At 36.2% G+C, this 24400-nt stretch overlaps 1 protein-coding gene, 1 long non-coding RNA gene and 1 pseudogene across 3 annotated transcripts in view; 1 reads left to right on the top strand and 2 right to left on the bottom strand.

Moving 5' to 3' along the window:
- The window catches only part of PIBF1 (progesterone immunomodulatory binding factor 1), a 184857-nt gene that overhangs the window by 50058 nt on the left and 110399 nt on the right, over positions 1–24400 (top strand). The window contains exon 10 of the mRNA XM_084876482.1: positions 5570–5668. Within this exon, the coding sequence (XP_084732608.1) occupies positions 5570–5668 (99 nt within the window). The remainder of the gene's footprint in view (positions 1–5569; positions 5669–24400) is intronic.
- The window catches only part of LOC311618847, a 164180-nt gene that overhangs the window by 137170 nt on the left and 2610 nt on the right, over positions 1–24400 (bottom strand). The gene's annotated exons all lie outside the window — the stretch shown is intronic.
- LOC311618576 (putative inactive 1-aminocyclopropane-1-carboxylate synthase-like protein 2) lies at positions 9092–17884 on the bottom strand (annotated as a pseudogene). Its single transcript has 2 exons — positions 17797–17884; positions 9092–10477 (listed from the first exon to the last, which is right to left on the bottom strand). The product of its transcript is annotated as a putative inactive 1-aminocyclopropane-1-carboxylate synthase-like protein 2 (transcript).

Here is a 24400-nt window from a genome sequence, read left to right as displayed (position 1 = left end):
TCGTTAAAAAGCCTTTTTATATTTCCACTTTTACCTCTGATCACTGCCCCATTTCTTTACTCCTCTTTGTGGCCAAATACCTGCAAAAAAAATTTATATATTCACTTTTTACTACCACTCCCCATTTTTAAAAATTTTTTATCAAGGTTTTGCCCCTCTGCCACTCCCATACCTCTCCAATAAAGTTGTTCTTATAAGCACCCAGAGACCTTCATGTTGCCAAAAATCTAATGGTCAGGTTCTCAGTTCTCATTTACTTGACCTATCAGCAATATTTAATATAGTTGTGGCTTCCTATTCCTGAAAACACATATCTCCTTGGCATCTTTTGTAGCCCCTTTATCTTATTTCCACGTGTGTATCTAATAAGGTTCTTAAATTTAATATGTCCAGAAGCAAACTTCTGTCCATTCAGCCCTGCTCTGCCATCCGTCTGACCCAGCTCACTTATAACCCCTGTAGTGCAGTGGTTTGCAAATGGCGGCTCACAAGCCACATGCAGCTCTTTGGCCCCTTGAGTGTGGCTCTTCCACAAATACCATGGCCTGGGTGAGTCTATTTTGAAGAAGTGGCATTAGAAGAAGTTTAAGTTTAAAAAATTTAGCTCTCAAAAGAAATTTCAATCGTCGTACTGTTGATATTTGGCTCTGTTGACTAATTACTGCTCTAGTGTATGTCATCTTAAAAACAAAAGCATCAGATATGGAAAGGAGCAGTTTTATATTTCATTCAGAAAGAAAAATTTTGAAGGTAGAAGTGACTAATTCAAATGTTTTTCCTATAAATAATCTCATATAAGCAGCCTGTTTCAATTCTTTTTTGTTCCAACTGGAAAAACTCATTTTTATTAACCAAAAATATTTTACTAGTACATGAAGGCAGAAGGAGAAGAATGGGTTACTTAGTTGTGCCGGCTGAGTTCTTCTGACAGCCGTTTTTTCCCACTATTATTCTTGGTAAATTTCAAATTTTGAGGCATTGTGATTATTTATTCAAGCTAAGCCATACTCTTTCTTGGCATTGCCAAACTCTGATTTGTTCCTGTTAGAATTTCAGTGGTTCCTAAAGTTTTTTTTTCCCAGTCTTCTAACACTTTTTTTTTTTTTTTTGTTACCATTTTTCCAGTGTAAATTTAGATTTGGCATATTGGCACCTTGAAATTTATTCTCTAGTAGTTAGAAAATGCATTCCATCCTGTACAGACGTCTGTTGTGTGTGTCGTACTGAGGTTTCCAGGCTTTGGTTGTGACATACTTCTGGATTAACTTAGATGTATGAAGTCATCTCTGCATAAATATACTAGATTACATATGAAACACATAGATTTTATTGCAATATTAAAATCCTCTTTTAGAGAAATAATTATAACATTCTTGTTTGAATGTTATAATTTGAGTGACGCTATCTCTCAGTTGTTTATCCAAGAAAGTTCTGGTTTATGCCTGTTTCTTTGGCATTATTATTAAGAGTACCCTCTTTTACTCTAAAAAAAATGCCTCAAATTGAAAAGTAAATTATGTGGACACCAGTTATAATACTAGCATATTTGCCTTCCTTTTGCATTTTACATAAGATTAATAAGTTTTCATTTCCCTTTTCTGTCATCTGTCATCACAGTCCACCTCCCACACACAAATATAGGATGGGTGGGAAAGATAAGTATATGTATAGCAGGTGGAGTTTTTAGAAAACAACATGAAAGAATTATGAAAAACAGTTTTGGAATTAAATGGTATTTTTCTAAAAGCATTTTTAAGGCTGAAATATTTGAATTTTTGTATTTTAAAACATTTGATAACCAGTTGACCAACTCCCAACATCTTCATTATTATAATTATATTTAATTATATATATGTGTGTGTATATATATTTGATTACATACAAATATTATATATATTGATTATATAATTATTTTGATTACATATAATATATATGTTTAGTTTGGACCTTTTAAACTTTAGCTTCTATAGCTCATATATGACACAGTTTCTATCAATTTTTTAACTTTGTCTTTTGAAAAACATTTAAATCCTTTATATTCTTTAACTGTATTTTGTTATATTTTCTAATTCATTTTATATATAAAAATGGATAATTTTTTAGTTATATAGCAGTTATGCTTTTATCTATGGCTAGAATACAGTCCACCATTTAACATCTATCTGTGCTATGATATGATCATATCCTATAAAGCTCATAATGACAGAATTTCCCAAGGAGAAAACTTCTGTGAAACAAAGGCAATGTTAGTGTGAAGAAGAGCATGACTCTAGACCAGACAGTTTGGGTTCACATTTGGGCCCCGTAGTTTACTTCTGTGTGGACCAAAGGCAAATACGTACTTAATTGCTCTGTATTTCAGCCTTTTCCTTTGTAAAATGGAGGTAATGACACAACCTACACTTTGTGGGGTTGTTGTGAAGTTTAAATTATAATGTTATCATAACATATATTATTACAAAGAGTTATTATATGTAAAGTACCTAGAATAACTCCTGGCACATGATAAGAACTGTATGTTTATTATTACTATTATTCTCAGTAGAAGAGTAGTTCAGTTTACCTCTCTCAGACATGATTTGAAACATTAAAGTCAATTAATAATATTAAAAGAAGTACCTCTATATCAGAAGTGGAGAACCTTTTTTCTGCCAAGGGCCATTTATTTATTTATAACATCATTTTAGGATATACAAAATTGTCATCTTAAAAGTTAGCCTATTTTCACGGTTGTTGTGGTTCAGTGTTTAAACATCAACATATGAACCAGAAGGACTCGATTTGATTCCCAGTCAGGGCATATCCCCGAGTTGTGGATCGATCCCCAGTGTGGGGGGTGCAGGAGGCAGCTGATCCATAAGCCAGATTCTCATCATTGATGTTTCTCTTTCCCTACCCCTTCCTCTCTGAAATCAGTAAAAAATATATGTTAAAAAAATTATCCTGCTATATTTGGCCAAACACTTAATTAACTCATCCCTAATGCCTTGGCAAGGTGAGACCAAATGATTTCACGGTTCTTACACAGCCTGAGGGCAGGACATTCCCCACCTCTGCTCTATATGTTAAGAGAATTATGTTACTTCTTATTGGTATATGCAGGTTGTGGGCAGGGCTATGGAAGGTGCAGTGCCTGATTAGTAGGAGAATTTCTGGGTTTACACAGAAATCTTACCCAAAAGCATTTAAGGGGAACTTAGTGGTAGATGCTTCAGCTTTTAGCACTTTTATTTATTTCAGTTTTCTTTTTTTGAATTGTCTTTACTTACTTATCCTTCTATTCCCAACTTACATGAGTTCCCTTAATTCATTCACCTCTCTTCCTCCAATGAAAAATAATCATCTCCTCTTTTTTGGCCATAGGATGTTATTTATACCTTCATATGGCACCAATACAATTGAGGCATAGCGAGGGCTCTAAGACCCTCTGTATCTTCTCTTGTAAACCCTACTGTTAGTTTAGTCTAGATTTTATTTTGTTCTCTGTGACTTACTTTTATTTTTAATGCCCATTATTACAGGAGAGATAATATAGGTAGGGACTGAAGCTCTTGTACCTACCAACTAAGCATTCATGAGTAATCAGTACTGTAAATGTGATCTACTTGGAATTTTGCTACTGAAATAACTTATAGAATAATGAGACTATTTGAAAAATGAAAATTACAATCCATTTATGATGATTTACTGAATAAAATGTATAGATCATCTAGGAATGAAAAATATATAAATATCTAATATACTTTGAGAATTTTATTCTGTCTATAAAAGTACATTTTCATGTTTCAGTTAGATAACAATATGTTTTGAAGGTCATTGCGACCAGTATGTTATCAGCAAATGGCATGCCATTTTCTGATAACTACTTTAAATGTACTTATTTTCTTTTAATGAGAGTTATCTTTACTCTAGTTCCTTTTAAATTATCTCATTTCTAGCTCATAAACTGTTTCTTTGATGAGTCTCTATTGTTTGATATGTTTTAAATCTTAAATTAATTGCATGTTTTGCATCATGCATAAGATGACATTAAGTCTTGGCACAGCACATATGAACACTACGAATTTCTAACTGTTATGAGATAGATTTATTAAAATTGTGTGGGTTTTCATGACTCCCTACTGCCATTCTCTACGAATAATAAAAGCCAACTTTTAATATCCAGCCAGTTCTTTATGGGAGATAGAGTGATATGATGTAAAAAAAAAAAATCTTTCTGAAAGAAGCTCACTGTTGGTATTTTTATTTTTAATCCAAAATTCTACTGTAATAAAAAAACAAAAACAAGATTGAATGTTTAAAGGCTCATGTGTGGCTATATCATCTCCTAATTACTCACTGTTGTAACCTTCTACTTTTAGACATTTCCCTTAATTTTCACTAAATGTGTCTTTCTATCAACTTCAATTTCAATTACAGTACTATCATCAGTTCTGCCAGTGGATGTTTTATCTAATATTCTGGCCCAGCAGTATTCAACTTTTTCCAACTCATGGTACACATAGATTAATTACTAAAATTCTGTGGCACCAAAACATATATATATATTTTTTGCCAATCTAACAAAAGAATAGATATAATTTTGATTCGTTGACCCCAGACAGCTATTGTTGTGTTGGCTGTAACCTTTTTTTTTTTTTCTTTTTTAAATATGTTTTTATTTACTTCAGAGAGGAAGGGAAAGGGAGAGAGAAATAGAAGCGTCAATGATGAGAGAGAATAATTGATCAGTTGCCTCCTGCATGCCCTCCACACAACCTGGGCATGTGCCTTAACCAGCAATTGGACCATGACCTCCTGGTTCATAGGCCGATCCTCAATCAGTGAGGCACATCAGCCGGGTGGTTGTTGTCATTTTTTATTTGACATCTAAGGGAAAAGAGGTCAGTGCCTCTGACTATATAGTTAGATATTACATGTCTAAAAATTTTTGTAGCAAACTGGTTGAAAATTGATGCTCTGACCTCAGACATCCTTAAGCCCTACATGAATATTGGCCTTCATCTCAGCTCCACTTTATTTAATCTGTTTGTCACCTCATCAGTATTTCATGTCCTTTGTCCCTTTAGCTTTTACCTAATCTATCAGCCCTTCTATGTGCCATGAGATCCCAAGGTCTATAGCCACTTCAGTTGTTCTCTTGCTCATATCCCAAAATTTCCATTTTAATTCTGTAACTCCTATATTATGTCTTTTACTTAAAATATTTTATAGAACATTTATTAGCATCTCAAAATCTCAGTTGTCTCATGTAAGTAATTATACCTGCCTCATTACATTATGATATTAAACAAGTTATTGTCTAGTCTACCTTAAACCCATGTGGAGAAAAGTTGTGAAAAAAGATAACATGAAATTTAGAGATAGACCATGTTTGCATCTACACTGCTGCTGCCAGACCAGGAAATTTACCAGACCAGGAAAATTTAGATAATATACAGTTTGATTTGCCATCCTTTAGAGCTCCTTAAGATTGTCAGATTGTCCAACTCCACAGAAGCTCATTTAGGAATCTTTAAAATATGATACTTATGTATTTAGAATAACTGAATGTATGTTTAAATTTTAGAAATCTCCGAGAAGCAAGGGATAATGCTTTGACTGAAAAGGACCGAGCAGTGATGGCTGAAAAAGATGCTTTAGAAAAATATAATGAGCTCTTAGACAGGTAAGCATCCTGAAAATAGAAATATTAAAACTCTTCAATTTTTGTTCTTGTTATTTTTCTCTTAGAAAGTACATTTTTAATGAACTATGATTTTCATTTCAATTGAAATATAATATACATGTAAACATTATTTTTGTAATGTGTAACTTTTTCATACATTAAAACAAGACACAGAATAATTCAGTCACTCTTGAGAGTTTCCTAATACTTATTGTCATCTCAATCACTATTCCTCAAGAGACAAACACTGATTTCTATCTTCCTGGACTAAATGGAATCCTACAGTATGTACTCTTTAATGTCTAGCCTTTCACTCAGCCTTTTATGTTTTATCCATTTGTTTTGTTATCAGTTCATTCCTTACTCTTGGTGAATATACCACAGTTTGTGTATTCACTCACCCACTGATGGACATTTAGGTTGTTTCAAGTTTGGAGCTATCATGAATAGCTCCTATGAACATTTTTTATATACTTCTTTTTGTGGGCATATGTTTTTGTTTCTCTTGGATAAATACCTAGGAGTGGATTTGCTAATGATAGAGTAGATGAATGTTTTACTTTAAAAGAAGCTGCCAAGGTTAACTCCAAAGTAGCTGTACCATTGTATACACCCCAATTCATTTTCTATTTTTTTTTAAATATATATTTTATTGATTTTTTACAGAGAGGAAGAGAGAGGGATAGAGAGTTAGAAACATCGATGAGAGAGAAGCATCGACCAGCTGCCTCTTGCACACCCCCTACCGGGGATGTGCCCGCAGCTAATGTACATGCCCTTGACCGGAATCGAACCTGGGACCTTTCAGTCCGCAGACCGACGCTCTACCACTGAGCCAAACCGGTTTCGGCTCATTTTCTGTTTTTTATTGTTTCCTTATTTTATTTTAAAAATATTTTTATTCATTTCAGAGAGGAAGGGAGAGGGAGAGAGAGAAACATCAGTGATGAGAGAGAATCATTGATCGTCTGCCTCCTATTGTGGATTGAACCCATACCCCAGGCACATGCCCTGACCAGAATCAAACTGTGACCTCCTGATTCATAGGTAGATGCCTAACCACTGAGAAACACTGGCTGTGCTTTTTTTTCTTTTTAATCTTTATATTATGATTCATGTGTAGGAGGGAGGAGAAGAGAGAATCTTTCATTTATCACTAGTGAAGGATATTTAATAGCCTAGCTAAAAGGAAAATAACTGATGAATGTTCAGTAATCACTGAACACAGAATTGTCAATGGTTTGACTATATGTAAATAGTGCTTAACCTTTTCATAAAACTTTTTATTTGGAAATAACTTCAGACAAAAAGTTGCTAAGATAGTACAGGGTGGGAATGGTCGGGGGTTGGGGGCCAATCAGGGATAAAGGAAACATATGTACTATTTAAACAATAAAAAAAAAAAAAGATAGTACAAAAAGTTTCTGTTACCCTTCACATGTCGATAAACTGAAAATAAGCTGAATGGATCTTTTAATTATTAAATGTACACTTGTTTTATTTGTGGTTTAGCAATACATCAAACTAAATTGGGGCAAGTCTTTATAATTAACCTACCTTAAATTCTTTAAATGTCAAAATCTTTTACAATGGGCTCAAATTGTTATACTTGTGAATACACACCGAATTTATCAACTTGACCCATAGAGGAATTTTAATAAACATAAGGTTGAACAAATATTTCCTATAATGTGAAAGTTTGTCTAATTCCAAACATCTTATTATGAAACAAATTTATAAATCAATTGTTTTTGTTATAGTGCTATTTCAACCTATCTTTAAACTATCTTTTATTATGTATAATCCTTCTATTTATAAATCAGTATGATTTCCACTAAAGATTTACTTGGCTTTTTGTTGATGTTTTTTGAATGTGATCAATTTAGTAATGGCTCTAGAATAATATTTATGAACAAAATGAAAGAAAGCATAAGATTCTAGCTAGTAAACCAAGCAGGATTTCATAACTTGCTAGTTTGGTATGCTATTAAGAATTTGGAGAGAAGAGATTAGTAAATCAGTCCTCAGAATGAACTACTTTATATTTATACCAAACTCTGTATCTTCTAAACTCTTGATTTCTAAAATTCTTCTTGTCCTACTTATTCAAAGACAGATATTTGTCCTAAAGGCCTTGGGATATTTTATTATCTAAAAGTATCTTCTGAATTACAATAATTCAATTATTTAATGTTTATAAAGCAAATAGAACAGTGTCTTGCACCTAAGTAGTACTATAGAAATATTTTTTTAATATTTTTATTGATTTCAGAGGGAGAGAGAGATAAAAAAAATCAATGATGAGAGAGAATCATTGATCGGCTGCCTTCCGCATTTCCTACACTGAGTATCCAGCCCACAACTTGGACATGTGCCCCAACCAGGAATCAAAATGTGACCTGGTTCATAGGTCAACTCTCAAGCATTGAGCAATACTGGCCAGGCTAGAAATCTTTGCTAATATTATAGAAATATCAACTATTTTTGTTATTAAGTTTTACTAACTGAATTTTTGCTATTCAAAAGTTGATATATTTCCAAATCTTTTTTTACTAGAATCCTATATAATAAAAGGCTAATATGCTAATGACCAAACAGCAAAATGACCGGTTGGAATGACGCACACTGACCACCAGGGGGCAGATGCTCAATGCAGGAGCTGTCCCCTGGTAATCAGTGTGTTCCTCCAGGGGGAGCACCGCTCAGCCAGAAGCTGGGCTCACGGCTGGCTAGCTCAGCAGCAGTGGCAGGAGCCTCTCCTACCTCTGCAGCAATACTAAGGATGTCCAGTTGCAGGCTTTGGCCTGCTCCCCATTGGAAGGAGGCCTCAACCGTCAGTCAAACATCTCCTGAGGGCTCCCAGATTGAGAGAAGACACAGGCCAGGATCCCTTTATTCCTACAGGCTTTCCCACCCAAACCCTCCTAAAAATCATTTCACGCCACAAAATGGCTTACAAAGAATTAAAAGGTGCAAAACTTCCAAAAGTGACAGATGCTCAGCTTGAGGGTACTGACTGGGTCAGATGAGCCAAATTTTGGAGGAGGCCACTGTTTTCTCTGTTACAACAGCAGGTCAATACTACAGCCTTCAGGATCTGAGGCTTATGTCAAGGACACCCTGAGCATGTGATTGGCTGGAGCTGCTGGTTGAGAAACAGACTGCTTGCTCCTCTATGCATCCTTCAGTTGCTTCACTGCCAAATCCTGCTATAATATTACTCTGCTAGTGCCTAAGAGAACCAATGTGTGGTGACGTTTAAGCAGAAAGGCTTCTCTAAAATGAGGCAGCAGAACCAGCCAGGCTCCTTATATGTAGGACTTGCCAGGAGGCAGTATCAGCTCTTTGTCCAGGGATTAGCAATAAAGGAGCAGCTCTTTCTCAAATGTGCATGGGTCCAGGTACTCTCAGGTTGATTCATACTTAGATGCCAGTGCCACAATTGAGAAAAGGGATCTTCAGTGCATTCAACCTGCTAATGTACCTGTGAGCTGGGAGTGATTAGTGGGCAGGTACACTTTGTCAGTTCATTCTCTATCATGGAGCAGCCAACACAGCTTGTGCTGGTGATGCCAGAAATTCTGTGGAGGAAGCCAAAAGCACTCACAGCTGAGGCCACCTCTGGATGGGAGTGTACAGAGCGCCAAAATGGAAGCCAGAGATCCCAAAATCCTTATCAGTGTCCCAGAGCACATGTGTCCTATTGGGGTCAGACCAACTTTCCATGCTCAGAACACTGGAGAATGTGATGGATTCATCAAACTCAGACAGCATGTAAATCTCATCTATAATCACATATAGGTTGTACCTCTTGTCAAATTCCAGGTATTCCTTCGGTGAGTCCCTGGAGTAGATGTCTCCTTTGATGAGCACCAGGCCTATGACCTTTCTCCCCTGAAGCCTTGCCTCAAGCATGGCTTTCTCCAACTTGTCCAGTCAGTTGGAACAGATGGGTGTCCACATCAGTGATCTCACTGGCTAGGTGGATAGGTGAAACCAGCATGGAAGGGGTGGGGGTTGGAAAGGCCTCACCTGTATCACACAGAACCAAGGTCAGTGCAGAGAAGACAGAGCAGCAGCCACTTCAAACAATCACATTTTCTGCATCAAGCGGGGCAGGTATTTTGCTGTAGTAGATGAGGAACTGGGCCACTACTTCCTGTAGGGATGCTTGTCCTCTCTGGTTAAAATATTGCAAAAGGGAATCATCCATGTAGTTCACAGCACTTCAATTCAACCTTTTAGTCATGAGATCAATGCAGAGCTTGGTATCTCACTGATACCAAGATTAGTGAAGTCCGAGATGCTCTTGTCCTTGTGGTATTTGTCTCCTTGGTAGTCCTGGAAGCTGGAGTGGTATAAGGCAGAGATGTCAATTCCATGATTGACAGGTCATGATTGATGAATGCAGCTTCCGAATCACTCAGTTGATTGCTTAGTGGTCAGGCTGCCTCCATTGGGCCTGCTGCGCACTCCAACATCACCCCTAAAGTCCAGTGGAGCTCCAGACTTCATGGCCCCACACTGTAAGAGGTTGACCACCTGGCACATTAAGTGGACGAGGATGGCTTCCTGCTCCCTGGTGGTCTGCCTGCCGCTGCTTCTCCTGCTCCAGGTCCTGCTGCAGGCACCTGGTCTCCAGCTGTGGTCCCCTGTGGTCTGCTGCAAGCACAGGGTCAGCTCCATCAGCTGTGTGTGGGCGCTCTGGTTTCTGAAGCCCTAGCCCCTCATCTGGCCACAGGGCCTGTGGAAGGTGTCTGATCGGGGACTCAAGAGTCTGGGTCTTTGTTTTGACCTCACCAGGCTGGCCTGAAAGCAGGGGGAGAAAGTGAGAATGTTATGAAAAATGACCTCTTAGACCAGTGGTCGGCAAACTCATTAGTCAACAGAGCCAAATATCAACAGTACAAAGATTGGAATTTCTTTTGAGAGCCAGATTTTTTAAACTTAAACTTCTTCTAATGCCACTTTTTCAAAATAGACTCACCCAGGCCGTGGTATTTTGTGGAAGAGCCACACTTAAGGGGCCAAAGAGCTGCATGTGGCTTGAGATCCGCAGTTTGCCAACCACGACTTTAGACTAACATATAGATCAAATTGGGCTGTAAAGCTTCTCTGTGCCTACAGCTTTTTCCCTGGTGATAAAAGGGAAGGACTACCACAACCAGGCCTGTATCCCCTGTGCTTCTGTCTGGATTAGGTTTGGCCTTTTTTTTTTTTTTCTTTTTCTTTTTTTTTTAAATCCTTACCTGAGGAATGAGGATATTTTTGTCCATTATTATTATTATTATTATTATTATTATTATTATTATTTTAGAGAAAGAGGAAGGGAAGGGGGTGGGAGAGAGAGAGAAATATCGATGTGAGAGAGAGACTCATCAATTTGTTGCTTCCCACTCGAGCCTTAACCCTGTGCCAAGGATTGAAACTGAAACTAAGATATGAGCCTTTGACCTGGAATCGAACCCGTGACCCTTCGGAACGAGGCCAACACTTCCACAACCACTGAGAGGTTTGTGTGTATTGGCTTATGTATATATAAACACTTATTGCTTGTGGAGCAAAAAATTGGGTGGCTGGGGACAGATGTTGGATATAGATTTTTTTTTTTATAATATGTTCTTTTGTCTTATTTAAATATTGAAACTTGTGACACTTCCAGCTTTTCTTTGGAAAAGAAAAACAGTGGGTAGCATTGTTTTCAGTTTTAGATATAATAAGATATTATATGTACAAGACTTAACAAGAGGGGAATATATGGGCACAATTCAAGGTCAGTTAAATGGATTAGTAACTTTTTAAGGGTTTAACCCAGGTGATTTTAGACAATCATTAACGAAAAGATAGATTTATAATGGCCATCAGTAATACTCTGTAGAGTTATATTACTACATTTAGTGCATTTAGAAAGCTATATTTCTACATTTTTGTCAGTGATTTGAGTAAAAATGATAACACCTTATATTACAAATTTGATATAAGACAGAGAAGAATAAAAAAATTGATTTATGGAGTGAGGATCCAAATAGATCTTTTCAGGCAGAATTTATGAGCTGAATGAAATTTAATGAATAAGTATAAGATCATACACTTGGCTCCACAAAACCTGCATTATTAATATAATGGAGTTGAAATCCTATATAATAAAAGGCTAATATGCAAAGTGTCCCCTTGACCAGGAGTTCAACCAGAGGGCGGAGTCAGCCAGCCAACTGCCTGTGGTCCCTCTCCCCAGCTGGCCTGCCCAATCGTAGGCCCTATCCGGGCTGGCCACCAGACCCCACCCCTACATGGATTCGTGCACCGGGTTTCTAATGTGAAAATAAATGCTTAGACTTTAAATGTGAAAAGAGCTTAGAAGATTTCAATATAAAGATCTTATCCTATAGTAATAGAAGTTATGTCTAGAATGTGGTTGGTAATTCCCTTGTCTATAAAATTATGCTGGGATCTGGGCACCCAAGCTTTAAACCCAAGGTCTTAAAAGGAAAATGACCTAAACTGTGGAAAGATTCCAAAATACCCTAACAGTGCTAGATTGTAACTGTCAACAAATATTTGGAAAACTGTTGTTGTTCTATATGAATGAACTGTTTTTCTCATTTGGTAAGACTTGAAGTAGTAGAACTGGGATCGCTGAGTAAACTACTAGACAGAGTAGAGATAAACTTTTTAATGTGGCTTTCCAATGGGATTGCTTTGTCATCTAGCATTCTCCATCAGAAGTGTCTGGGCATTAGCTGGCCAAGTGTTCAGTAGGAATGTGCTTGTAAGGATTGAAGCATCAGTGGGTAGCTTGATGCATGTGAAGTCCCTTTTAATATTGAAATAACCTGTGACAACAGCTCAAAAGAGTTAATACATTAAGGTACCATGCAAAATGAATGGTGAACCCAAGATATTTTTTAGTGTATTATTTTTTTAATCTCTGCAGTTCACTTTTCCTATCTTTTCAATATAAAAACTTAGTTCTTAAGACTGCTTGAAAAGGACACTATATATTTTAAATATCCACCAAAATTCTTTTGACTTTAAATTGCCTAGAAATATTTGAATTCATATATATATATATTTTTAATATCATGTGTACTTTTGTATATAGTGAAACCCAAGGAAAAATATTTTTATTTTTTAGAGTTTGAGTTTTTAATACTCACATATGTGATTCTGCTTTCTTGGTATCAAAATTAGAATAAACAATGCTTGACTCTTTTCATGTATAACAATTTCCCTGAATCACATGTTAAGTAAATACAGCCTCAGACATGCCCATACACAATTTTCTAATCAGGTGTAATTAATCTCAACTTTTTCATTTATGTTGTTTTTCTTTATCATATGCCTCATTTAATGATTAAACAACCAGTATTATTATAAAATGAAATGTAAGGAAGTAGTAGTCCATTTTAATATATGAATGAAAAAGGCTTTTTACTCAAGGACTTTACTTTTTAAATTAAATGTATTGGGATGACATTGGTTAATTAGGGTCATATAGGTTTCAAGTTTACATTTTTATGATGCATGATTGTATATTGCATTGTGTACCCATCACCCAAAGTCAAATCAAATTATTTTATATAAAATAATGAACTTTTCTCAGGCATATAAAAAAATCTAAATAGGTTCAAGTTCAGTAATTTAATAATAAATAACAAATACAGCTTTCATGAATATGAACCTCATGTTCTGTTGCTTTGAATCTGTGCATGCACTCTGAGGATTCTGTCAAATGGGAAAAATTTAAACTTGATCAGTGTGAATAATAGAATAAGGTAAATTCACTGTTACATCTGTGTAACCTACTTGAGAGGCCTATATATGAATCTAACCTATGCTTGCCATCTAGAATTACTTTTAATAGTATTTTTTTGGTTATGATTGTTTTAACTGCTTTAAAATATATACTCTGTATTTTGAACTGTATTTGGAATAGTTTTCAGTCTGTAAATATTTTTTTAAATATATTTTATTGATTTTTTACAGAGAAGAAGGGAGAGGGATAGATAGTTAGAAACATTGATGAGAGAGAATCATCGATCAGCTGCCTCTTGCACACCCTCTACTGGGGATGTGCCCGCAACCAAGGTACATGCCCTTGACCGGAATCGAACCCGGGACGCTTCAGTCCGCAGGCTGACGCTCTATCCACTGAGCCAAACCGGTTTCGGCTCAGTCTGTAAATATTTTTAAATAATTATTTTATGTTATGTCTTCAATCCCTACAAATTTTCTGATTGTAGTAGAATTTTGTCCTCATTTTTACATATAGAAGACAAAAAAAGAAGTAGAGTAAGTGATTTTTATGTCATACTGGGCTAGTTTAAAGCTTGATATAGAAGCTAGTTGTCTTAAATTTTCAGTCAGTGCTTTATCCCCAAGATTAGAACAGTTTTAACAAGCCTTTATTCTGCCTTTTTTTTTTCATACTCTTACATTGCTTTATCTTTATCTGTCTCAATCTGCTCCTGGCTATTTCAGCTGGCAGGTCAATGTTTGCATCATTCTCAGTGTTATGTTACTACATTTACAACATTTAGAAAGGTATATTTTACATTTCTACAAACTTAATTGAATAAGAATATTGAAATTTAAAACAAAAGCTACAGTGTTGTACTTAAACTTTATTTTACTTAACTCTATGATAATTTTTTCATAATATTACTAAATTTCATGGTTACAAAATGTAATTTACATCATAATTGTTATTTCAGTGCATAAATTCCTAATTCTTAATCCTATATTAAGTTACTATTCTGTCATACTTCTTTGTGAAAGAAAGAATATACAATGAATTTATACTTTTTAGATGAAATCTTTTAGTATTTGAATTTTTTGTTTGATAAAATACTCTCATTAATTGGCTACTTTAATGAATGCCCACAGTTTATAAAATTATAGTTATTTGATTTCTCTTATTCCTTTCAATTTTCTATTTTTCCATAATTTTATTTGTTTATATTTAAATAATCTAACCCCATAATCTAAAATTTTTTCTTGGCTTTTAAACCACTGCTCCATCTGACGTAAATGTATTCACATGTATACAATTATATCTCAAGCTAAACTCATTATTTCCTAAATTACCCACAAGTAATTCTTTTCCTTTCTCCAATAAAGGCTTTGGAATTAGTAGTAATGTAATGTACATGAAAGCATTGAAAATGTATTGCTGATATGAAAAATATCTGTTCATTTTAATTTTAAACATAAAACTCTGAAAGGAACCAATAAGAAACTCCAACATTCAGATCACAGCTTATAGATTTTATTTTTTGCCACCTCTTATCAACCCTCCTTTTCCTTTTTTAAAATTGTTAATATATTTTTATTAATTACAGAGAGGAAGAGAGAGGGAGAGCAAGATAGAAACATCAGTTATGAGAGAGAATCATTGCTTGGCTGCCTCCTGCATGCCCCGCACTGAGGATCAAGCCTACAACCTAGGCATGTGTCCCAACAAGAATTGAACGGTGACCTCCTGGTTCAACCATTGGACCACTATGATCAGGCCCTCCTTTTTCTTTATTAAGAACGACTTGCTCAGGGAACAAAATTTGTGCACATTAAAAGGGAATTAGAAGAAATATTTTAATATTGCTATTTGCCCTTTCTCTATAATAGAAGTGTCAGAGATAAAAGAAAACTAGTAAAATGTATATGAAAATCTTTCTCCTGTCAGAGTCTGGGACATGAGCAGGACCCAAAGTCAAGTACCCGCCCACCTGCATGCACCTCAAAATTGCATAAGACCCAGACCCAACAAGCCCCACTCCCATTGGGCGAGAACCAGCCCCAGCCAGCCCCAGCCCTGTCAACCCCTGCTGAGTGGGGGGCACTGCCTCAGGTCCCCCAGCCCTATGCCGGAGTGGGGGAGGGGGCTTCAGCCTCAGGTCCCTCAGCACCGGGGTGGGGGGCACCCTGAGGTCCCCTGTCAAGCCCCACCAGGCAAGGGGCACAGCCTCAGGTCCCCCACCCTGGTGCCACAGAGCCTTAGGTCTCTGCTGATCGCTTCTTATGGCTCGTTACGGGAACCCCATCTCTGCTGAGGGTGCAGTCATCTGGTGTTATGGGAACCCTGCCTCCGATGTGGGTGTAGCCCTCATGTGATGGTATGGTGGATTGAGGGTCAATTTGCATATTGCCTCTTTATTGTATTGGTCTGATCTGAAATCCCTTGTCCCAGTGAGTCCTTTAACTGTTCATGGATAATGTATTCCTTATAATTGGGCTTAAATGGTACTGGTTCTAAAATGGTATACCTGCCGAAACCGGTTTGGCTCAGTGGTAGAGTATCGGTCTGTGGACTGAGAGGTCCCGGGTTCGATTCCGGTCAGGGACATGTACGTTGGTTGCGGGCACATCCCCAGTAGGGGGTGTGCGGGAGGCAGCTGGTCGATGTTTCTCTTATCAACGTCTCTAGTTCTCTATCTCTCTCCCTTCCTCTCTGTAAAAATCAACAAAATATATAAAATGATACACCTATTCTCCACCTCAAAAGAACAGACATGGATCCCTGGCTGGGTGGCTCAGTTGGTTGGAGCATTGTTCCATGCAATCAAAAGGTTGCAGATTTGATTCAGGTCAAGGCATATAACCTACATTGTGGGTTTGATCGATGGGGGCAACTGATTGATATTTATCTCTCATGTTGATGTTCCACTTTCACATCGATCTTTCTCTCTCCCCCCACTCCCTCCCTCTCTCACACACACATTCTCTCTCTGTCTCTCCCCCTTCTTCTCTCCCAAAAATCAATAAACATATCCCCAGGTGAGAATTGAAGAAACACAATAGAAATGGACTAACATTATCAGCATATGTTGTGCATATTTTGTGTAAATGCAACAAATAGTGTGGAAAGTGCTTTTTGCATCTTTGCATACTTACTGACATAAACCTCTTCACTCCTCAATCCCAAACTACTCTGAATGTTCGTCACTCTCAAGGGATTAATTCACTTTTCAAATCAAAGCTGTGCTCTTTCATTCTAACTTATTCCACATTCTTTTTTAAGTTCTATTTCAAATATGTGCACAAAAACTATAAGAGTTGTTCAAAGAAGTACTATATATCTTTTACCTAAACTCATCCCTTTTTAAAAGATTTTTTTATTGCTTTTTAGAGAAAGGAAGGGAGAGAGAGAGAAAGAGGGAGAAGAGAGGGAGGGAGGGAGGGAGGGGGGAGGGAGAGAGAGAGAACGAACATTGATGTAAAAGTGAAATATCTATTGGCGGCCTCTTGAATGCCCAGACAGTATGGAGCCAGTAACCCAGGCATGTATCCTGACTAGGAATTGAACCAGCAACCTTTTAGTGTATAGGATGATGCCCAACTGAGTCATACCAGCCAGAGGTACATTCACCCCTTTTTTAATGTTTTGCTTCATTTATTTTGTTATTCTTATTGTCTTCCTCCCTTCCTCACTCGTGTACACATTACATTATTTTTTCTTGAGTAGTATAATACGTTGAATGCACCATACATATACTTTTACCTCTTAACAGTTTACTTCCTAGGAATAAGAATATTCTCTTATGTAACCACAGTGCACTTTAAAATAGGACAACATTTATAGAATGCTTTTACCCATTTTGTCATTTGTCCCAATATCATTTTATAACACTTTTCTTCTGCCATAAGATCCAGTCCAGAATTGTGCATTCCTTTTAGTTCTCATGCCTCTTCAGTCTCTTTCAATCTGAAACAGTTCTTCCATTTTTTCCTTTCTGTTTGTATTTGTAACATTTGGTCCTGTGTGTGTGTGTGTGTCTGTGTGTATGTGTTAATTTTCCCCCTGGGACCTTCTCTTCTACTAAGCTTTCACTGTTACTTTGGAGATGACCAACAGCATTCGTAAACTCAAGCCAGACCTTTTCTTATAAACTGAGATTTCCAGCTACCGGATTGATATTTTTGTGTGGATGTCTTTTTGGAACTTTAAACTCAGTATTTCTAAAACAAAAGTTGTTTCCTGCTGTAATCACCTCTCCCCAAACAAAAAGTTGCTACAACTGATTTCACTTATATAAGTTGTACTACCACTTTTAAGCTATTTCTGTTTGAATCTTTAGAATAATATTTCTTTCCTGTTGTTCCTATGTGTAATCACTTATCAAATTGTATACATTCTACCCCAATAACATCTCTAAAGTCCACTTCACTCCTGTTGCCATCATCCTGGATCTGTTTCTCCTTTTTCTTGACTGGGATCATGTTGTAATTGTGTACAATGCCTCTTAATAGGTTGTTCCATCTCTCCCCACTCAGTTAATCCTCTTGCCCAGACCTGTTCTTCCTCCCATAGTTTTGCATTCTGACTAACATCATTTACCCAGGCACTTAAACAAGAAATGTGATTCACAACTACCTCTTCCACCTCCCCACTCTTGCCCATTTATTCAACCAACAAATAATTATCGCCCCCTACCATGTGCCAATAACTGTGCTGGGCGCTGATATCTATTAGTAAATAAACTGGAGGGTGCCCCTGCAGAGAGTCGGTTGAGGGAGACAAATAAATAAACATATAATTATTATAATTATATGTTTCGATGATGGTTATGAACTGGGTTGTGTAAGGAAGAATAATGGCTTGGGCAGGATTAACCTTGATAAATAGTCAAGAAAGGCCTCTCTGACTGTGTGTGTGTGTAAAAAGAAATACATCATAAATTTGGGACAAAAAAATACTATATTCTTTTCACATCAATACGTGACTCAGGATGTTTTAAGATGAAAAATACAAGGATAAAATAAAATTCAAAACTGTTCTGCAATAAATAGTTTATTAAAAACTGTTTTAAAATAATAATTCAGGTCCTTGCCGGTTTGACTCAGACCCTCGAATTGAAGGGTCCCAGGTTCAATTATAGTCGAGGTCATGTACCTCAATTGCAGGCTCGATCCCCAGCCATATGCGAAGGCAACCAATCCATGTATCTCATATTGATGTTTCTCTCTCTGTGTTTCTTCCCCTCCCTTCCACTTGCTCTAAAAATAAATGGAAAATCCTCCAGTGAGGATTAACAAAAATAATATAATAATTCAGAATCTGTAATAACTGTGGGTATATGATGAAGAAATGCTAAAGGAGAAGAGGAGTAGGAGAGTACAAAGAAGGTAAAAGGGGCCAAGTATATGGTGATGAAAGGAGGCTAGACTTCCGGCAATGAGCACACAATGGAATATATAAATGTTGTGTTATGAAGTTATACACCTGAAACTTATAACCACTGTTACCACAGTAAATGTAATACATATACATACAGACATACACACATACATACACACACATTTTTTAAGAGGATTTGCTCAAGAGCCTTTTTGTATCAAATATTTGAGACGGAAAGTTCTATTGTTCTATTTTGGATTGCAAGCCCACACCCATACTGCTCAATTGTTGTCATAGGCGATGGTCACATTTATAAAATACAGTTTGGGGTTAGGGATAGTTTCTATATAAAATTTCATTTTGTGTAGTTGACACACAATGAAAAAAAAAAAAATCTGTGTAAAGAAGAGCAGAACAGACCCTTCAATGAATTGTTTACTGCAGTTCCTAATCAACAAATAATTGATGAAATAAGAAAACAAAATTCAAAATTTTTAAGCAAACTAGAATTTGAAAGCACTTTTTAATTGATTTCAGCTTAAGGCCACATTAAAGTTATGATCCAGGACGAAGCCGGTTTGGCTCAGTGGTAGAGCGTCGGTCTGTGGACTGAAAGGTCCTGGGTTCGATTCTGGTCAAGGGCATGTACCTTGGTTGCGGGCACATCCCCAGTAGGAGGTGTGCAAGAGGAAGCTGGTCGATGTTTCTCTCTCATCGACGTTTCTAGCTCTCTATCTCTCTCCCTTCCTCTCTGTAAAAAATCAATAAAATATATTTAAAAAATAAAGTATGATCCAAGATATATTTAACCCTTTGCACTCCGCTGTCCCCTCTCAGGGGACATCGGAATTCTAGCATATCACTCGGATGTCCCCTCTCAGGGGACATTGCAGTTTATTAGTGATTACGGGGAATTGAGTTATTTCAACGCACTCCGCCGCAAAATAGCGTCGAGTAGCTGGTAGCCAATGTCCAGAATGGTTCGGAATGCAAAGGGTTAAGTATGTGACTCATTAACTAGTTTGGAGAGAATATTGGTACTAACGCTAAAGTTTCACGTTTATTCATCTTATAGACCTCCTTAAGGGTCTGGGGGGGACAGGACAGGTGAGTTCCATGGTCTTCTCTGTCTAGCCAGCTGCCTCATAAGTGTGTAATTTTGGGTCACAAGTAGAGAGAGTAGATAGAATCAGTACAAATTTGTAGTATTACTAGAAAAAATACTCAAGTACATGCCCTCCTGGTGACTTCTCAGTAACATCATGCCTGTAAATGTAGGCGAGCATATATGTCTACACACTTTTTAGGATGCTTTCTTAGAAATCTAGATTCATTATTGGACAGTTTGCATGTGAATTGAATCAGAGAAAGAGAGGGAGAGAGATGGGGTGTGTGTGTGTGTGTGTGTCTGTTTATATAGCTTTTTAAATAAACTGTTGCTCCATTGCTTTGGGGAAATTTTCATAGATTTACATTTGGTAAATATACCCACGTCCAAAAAAAGATATGTATAAAAAAATTGGAGTGCCAGCTGACTAAGTCAACTCATAAAAATTTCAGTTAAAAGTAAGATATTTTCCACGATTATTTTAAAATATGATGTTTACTGGAAGAAAAGTCCAGAGAATTACCACAGATGAAGTGTGAGTGTATTTCTCCCACTTGTAAATGAGCTCTTATTTCCTACAGTGTATATTCTGTTCACAATGAGTCATTTTCAGCATGTTTCAATTTAACTCCTAATACATTTTTAAATTTGGCAGGCATATTTAGATGAACATTACTTCTAGTTTTAGAGACTGCTTCTAAATTATACTTCAGTATTACAGGCGTCGTAAAAAGTTCTTTCAGTAAAAAGGAAACAGGGTTGATTGGAAGTGTATGTTTTAGTGGAGCAAAAAAAATGGTTACCACTGAATAAAAATCAGGTAGTTACACTTTTTAAAGTTCTGTTACTAAATAATTATCTTAACATGATCTTTTAAAAAAGCTATGGTTATAACTTATTTTTACTGATACTTAAAAGAAGAAAAGATGATTTATCTCAGATAATAAAGTTAGTATTTATTAATCTTATACTATACTTAGCAATATTTAAACTATTTATATGTATTAACTTTTTTAATGCCCACATAATAGGTAGTAGTTTATTCTCTGTAAATAAACCGGCTTTGTTTCTATTATAAAACATGGAGCCTCGCACATTTCTGGACATACAGTTAGAGCTACATGGGTGTTTTTAAAAGCTACTGATTTTATGCAGAATTTTACATATTGCCAATTCTTGAATTTTTCTGGAAGATTTCAGTTGGCCAACCCGTCCATTGCTACTATTTTAATATTCCTTATTTTTATTATGATTTTTACATTGTGCTTCATTATTTTTAACACTTTAAAAGTTTAGAGTTGGTTGTAATTTAAATATCACTGAAAACATCCTACTCATATTGCAAATGAGGAAACAAATCTAAAGAAGTTATATGACTTATCCTCAGTTATACTCTTACTAGAGGCCCAGTGCATGAAATTCTTGCATGGGGATTGGGGGTTGGGGGGGAAGGGGTGAGACCTCAGCCCAGCCTGCATCCTCTCCAATCTAGGACCCCTTGAGGGATGTCCGACTGCCGGACATCCCTCTCACAATCCTGGATTGCTGGCTTAGTTCAGTCATTTGGTCATTCCTCACCCCCCGGCTGGCCTGGTCATAGGCAGCCATCTTGTGAGAGTGTGAGGGTTAATTTGTGTATTACCTCTTTATTATATAGGATTAGGAACAGAGCTAGAATACACATCTGTAAGCTTCGTTCCCATCCCAATTGTTCATTGTGCCACCAGTTATATCACACTATTAGTAAACAGTGGATGAAGTACAATATGTGTGGTGTTATGTTAACACCAATAAGTAAATTTTTGCTCTCCAATAAACATTAAAAACAACAAAATTCAGAATTATATGTTAATTTCCTATGGTTACCATAATAAATTACCACAACTTGCAGTGTTTCCCAAAGTGTGGTACGCGTACACTCAGGGGTACTGGAAGAGTTTGGTGGGGGTACGCATTGCACTGGAGTTTGGTGGGGATACGCACTGAACCGTGCTTAGCTGCGCCTAATTCTACGTTCTCATGAGTACGAGGGGTACTCACTGTTACAAAAATTATAAAAGAAGTACACATATGTCAAAAGTTTGGGAAACACTGGCTTAAAGCAACAGAAATTTATATTATCTCACAGTTCTAAAGGCCAGAAGTATGAAGCCACTGTGTCTGTAGGGCAACAGACCGTTTAAAAGCTCTAGGACCAGTCTGTTCCTTGCTTCTTCCATAGGGGAACCAGGTGTTGTTTGTCTTGTGGCCACATCTCTCTTCTTCACTCTCCAAACCAGTCTCTGCCTTTCTTCACATTGCCTTCTTCTCTGCCTGGCTTTTATAATTGCATTTACTGTAAGGCCCAACCAAATAATCCAGGAGATTATTGATGATGTTTAACTTTAATTAATGATGTTTAACTTGCCTGTTTGGCTCAATGGATAGAGTGTCAGCCTATGGACTGAAGGGTCCCAGGTTCGATTCCGGTCAAGGCATGTACCTTGGTTGCGGGCACCTCCCCAATATGTGCAAGCGGCAGCTAATTGATGTTTCTCTCTCATTGATGTTTCTAACTCTCTATCCTTCTCCCTTCCTCTCTGTGAAAAATTAATAAAATATATTTTTAAAATAAGTAAATAAAGATGTTTAACTTAACCACATCTGCAAAAGACCCTTTTTCAAATTAGGTAATATTCACTGGATTCTAGAGATTAGGATGTGGAAATGTATTTTGAGGAAGGGCCTTTTAAGTCAATTCAATTGGTATTTATTCAGGTCCTTCAATAAGAGTGGCATTTTATTTTTAAATTTTCCAACCTGAATTTATAAGGTGTCATCTATTTTAGGAGTGATTAAAATTCTATAAAGTTGGATTATTTTTCAACCTACTAATGTGACATTTAACACATTACTAAATCTTGAACAAATGACACCTTAGAGATTCTAAACTCTGTATCGTATGACATATGACATTTATTATGAACTAAAAGTCATCCTACATGACTTTTAATAATAAGAACATCATAACAGTAACATGAAGGTCAAAGGAATAGAATTGGACATTTTTAAGACACTAAAAATTTAGCTTTAAAGTAAGCTATATTAGCTTCACTTAGACTAATAACTTTTTTTTTTACTGCAATTAAGATTCATTAAATGAGATCTTGAATGCTTCAATAATGACTATTTTATGTATTATTTTTGTTCTAGTTTTTCTTTTCATTGAGCAAACTTTTAGTCCTTCCTGGCTTAATAAATGTTTCTGTGTAACCTGTATATTACTATGATATTTGCCACAAAGGTGTTCATTTAGTTTCTCCTTTGGTAAAAGTCATTATCAGCAGGTGTGAAGATATCCTTAATTCCTTTTAGCCATTAAAGTGTGTTACTCTAAATGAAAGAGGAAACATAGCCAATATATATAATTATGTGTTTCATAGAGTTAAATGAGATTATTACGCAATTTTAAGTTCTCAATACATGTTAGCTGTTATTATCAACATCCAGTTAGTTGATTTTTAAATTAAGATATATCTGTATTCTCTTTCTAGTACTATAAAGATAAAGAGTTAGGAGCAATCTCTGATCAGATCTGGTAAAACTATTTCATGTAAATGGATGACCTTCACTGTTATAAAGTGCTCTAAAACAGTCCTTTTCCTCAACCTACTATTTATTTTCCTTGCTAATAATTTGTATTATTGGAATTTGGGATTACCCTTGCATTTTTTATAATATATATGTGTGTGTGTGTGTGTGTGTGTGTGTGTGTGTGTGTGTTTGTGTGTGTGTATGTATATATATATATATATATATATATATGTATATATATATATATATATATATATATACACACACACACACATACACACATGTGTTTTCATTTTACAAGTGAAAAGCCTGTGTATTTGTAAAAAAGTAGGAAATGAGTTAGTGTGCCTTTAATCAGCAAAACTTAAGTGATACCCACATATCTATTATTACAATTCAGATGTTTTCTTTTAATTCATTGGGACCCCAAATATGAATTTTTATTAGCTAGATTATTTATAGATACTCTATATGTAACAATGCCTAGCATTCTAAAATTTTTTTTGTCCAAAATCACAGAGATAGAATACACCCAAAAGAATACATCTGCCTCAGGGCAAATGTGCACTGAGATCATTCTGGTCAGATAGGCTGTCCATTTATGAACTTGTAAAGCAACTCAATGTACCTGTAAATGACAATGAAGTGTTAGCTTTGAAATAGTTTTTCAAAATAGTTTACAGGAAAATCAAGGTATGGTTAATAGCCTGTCATCTGTGAGAATGGAATGTTCTGTATGTTGATGCCACAAAACATGTCTATTCTTATTCGTCATCATTTGCCAATAGTTAAACTCTGCATTTGATCCAGAAATAAGTCAACAGATGTTTAAACAAGAAATGTATGTTGTGAAATTCAGTCCTTTGTATATAGTAAACATACATGTTTTTTAGCCCCAAGTAATAGCATTTATAAAATCTAAGTTGATTTTTTAACA

This window comes from Pipistrellus hanaki (genome assembly GCF_964339955.1).
Source record: "Pipistrellus hanaki genome assembly, chromosome: 3".
NCBI lineage: Eukaryota > Metazoa > Chordata > Mammalia > Chiroptera > Vespertilionidae > Pipistrellus > Pipistrellus hanaki.
This window is presented reverse-complemented; position numbering and strand designations above follow the sequence as displayed.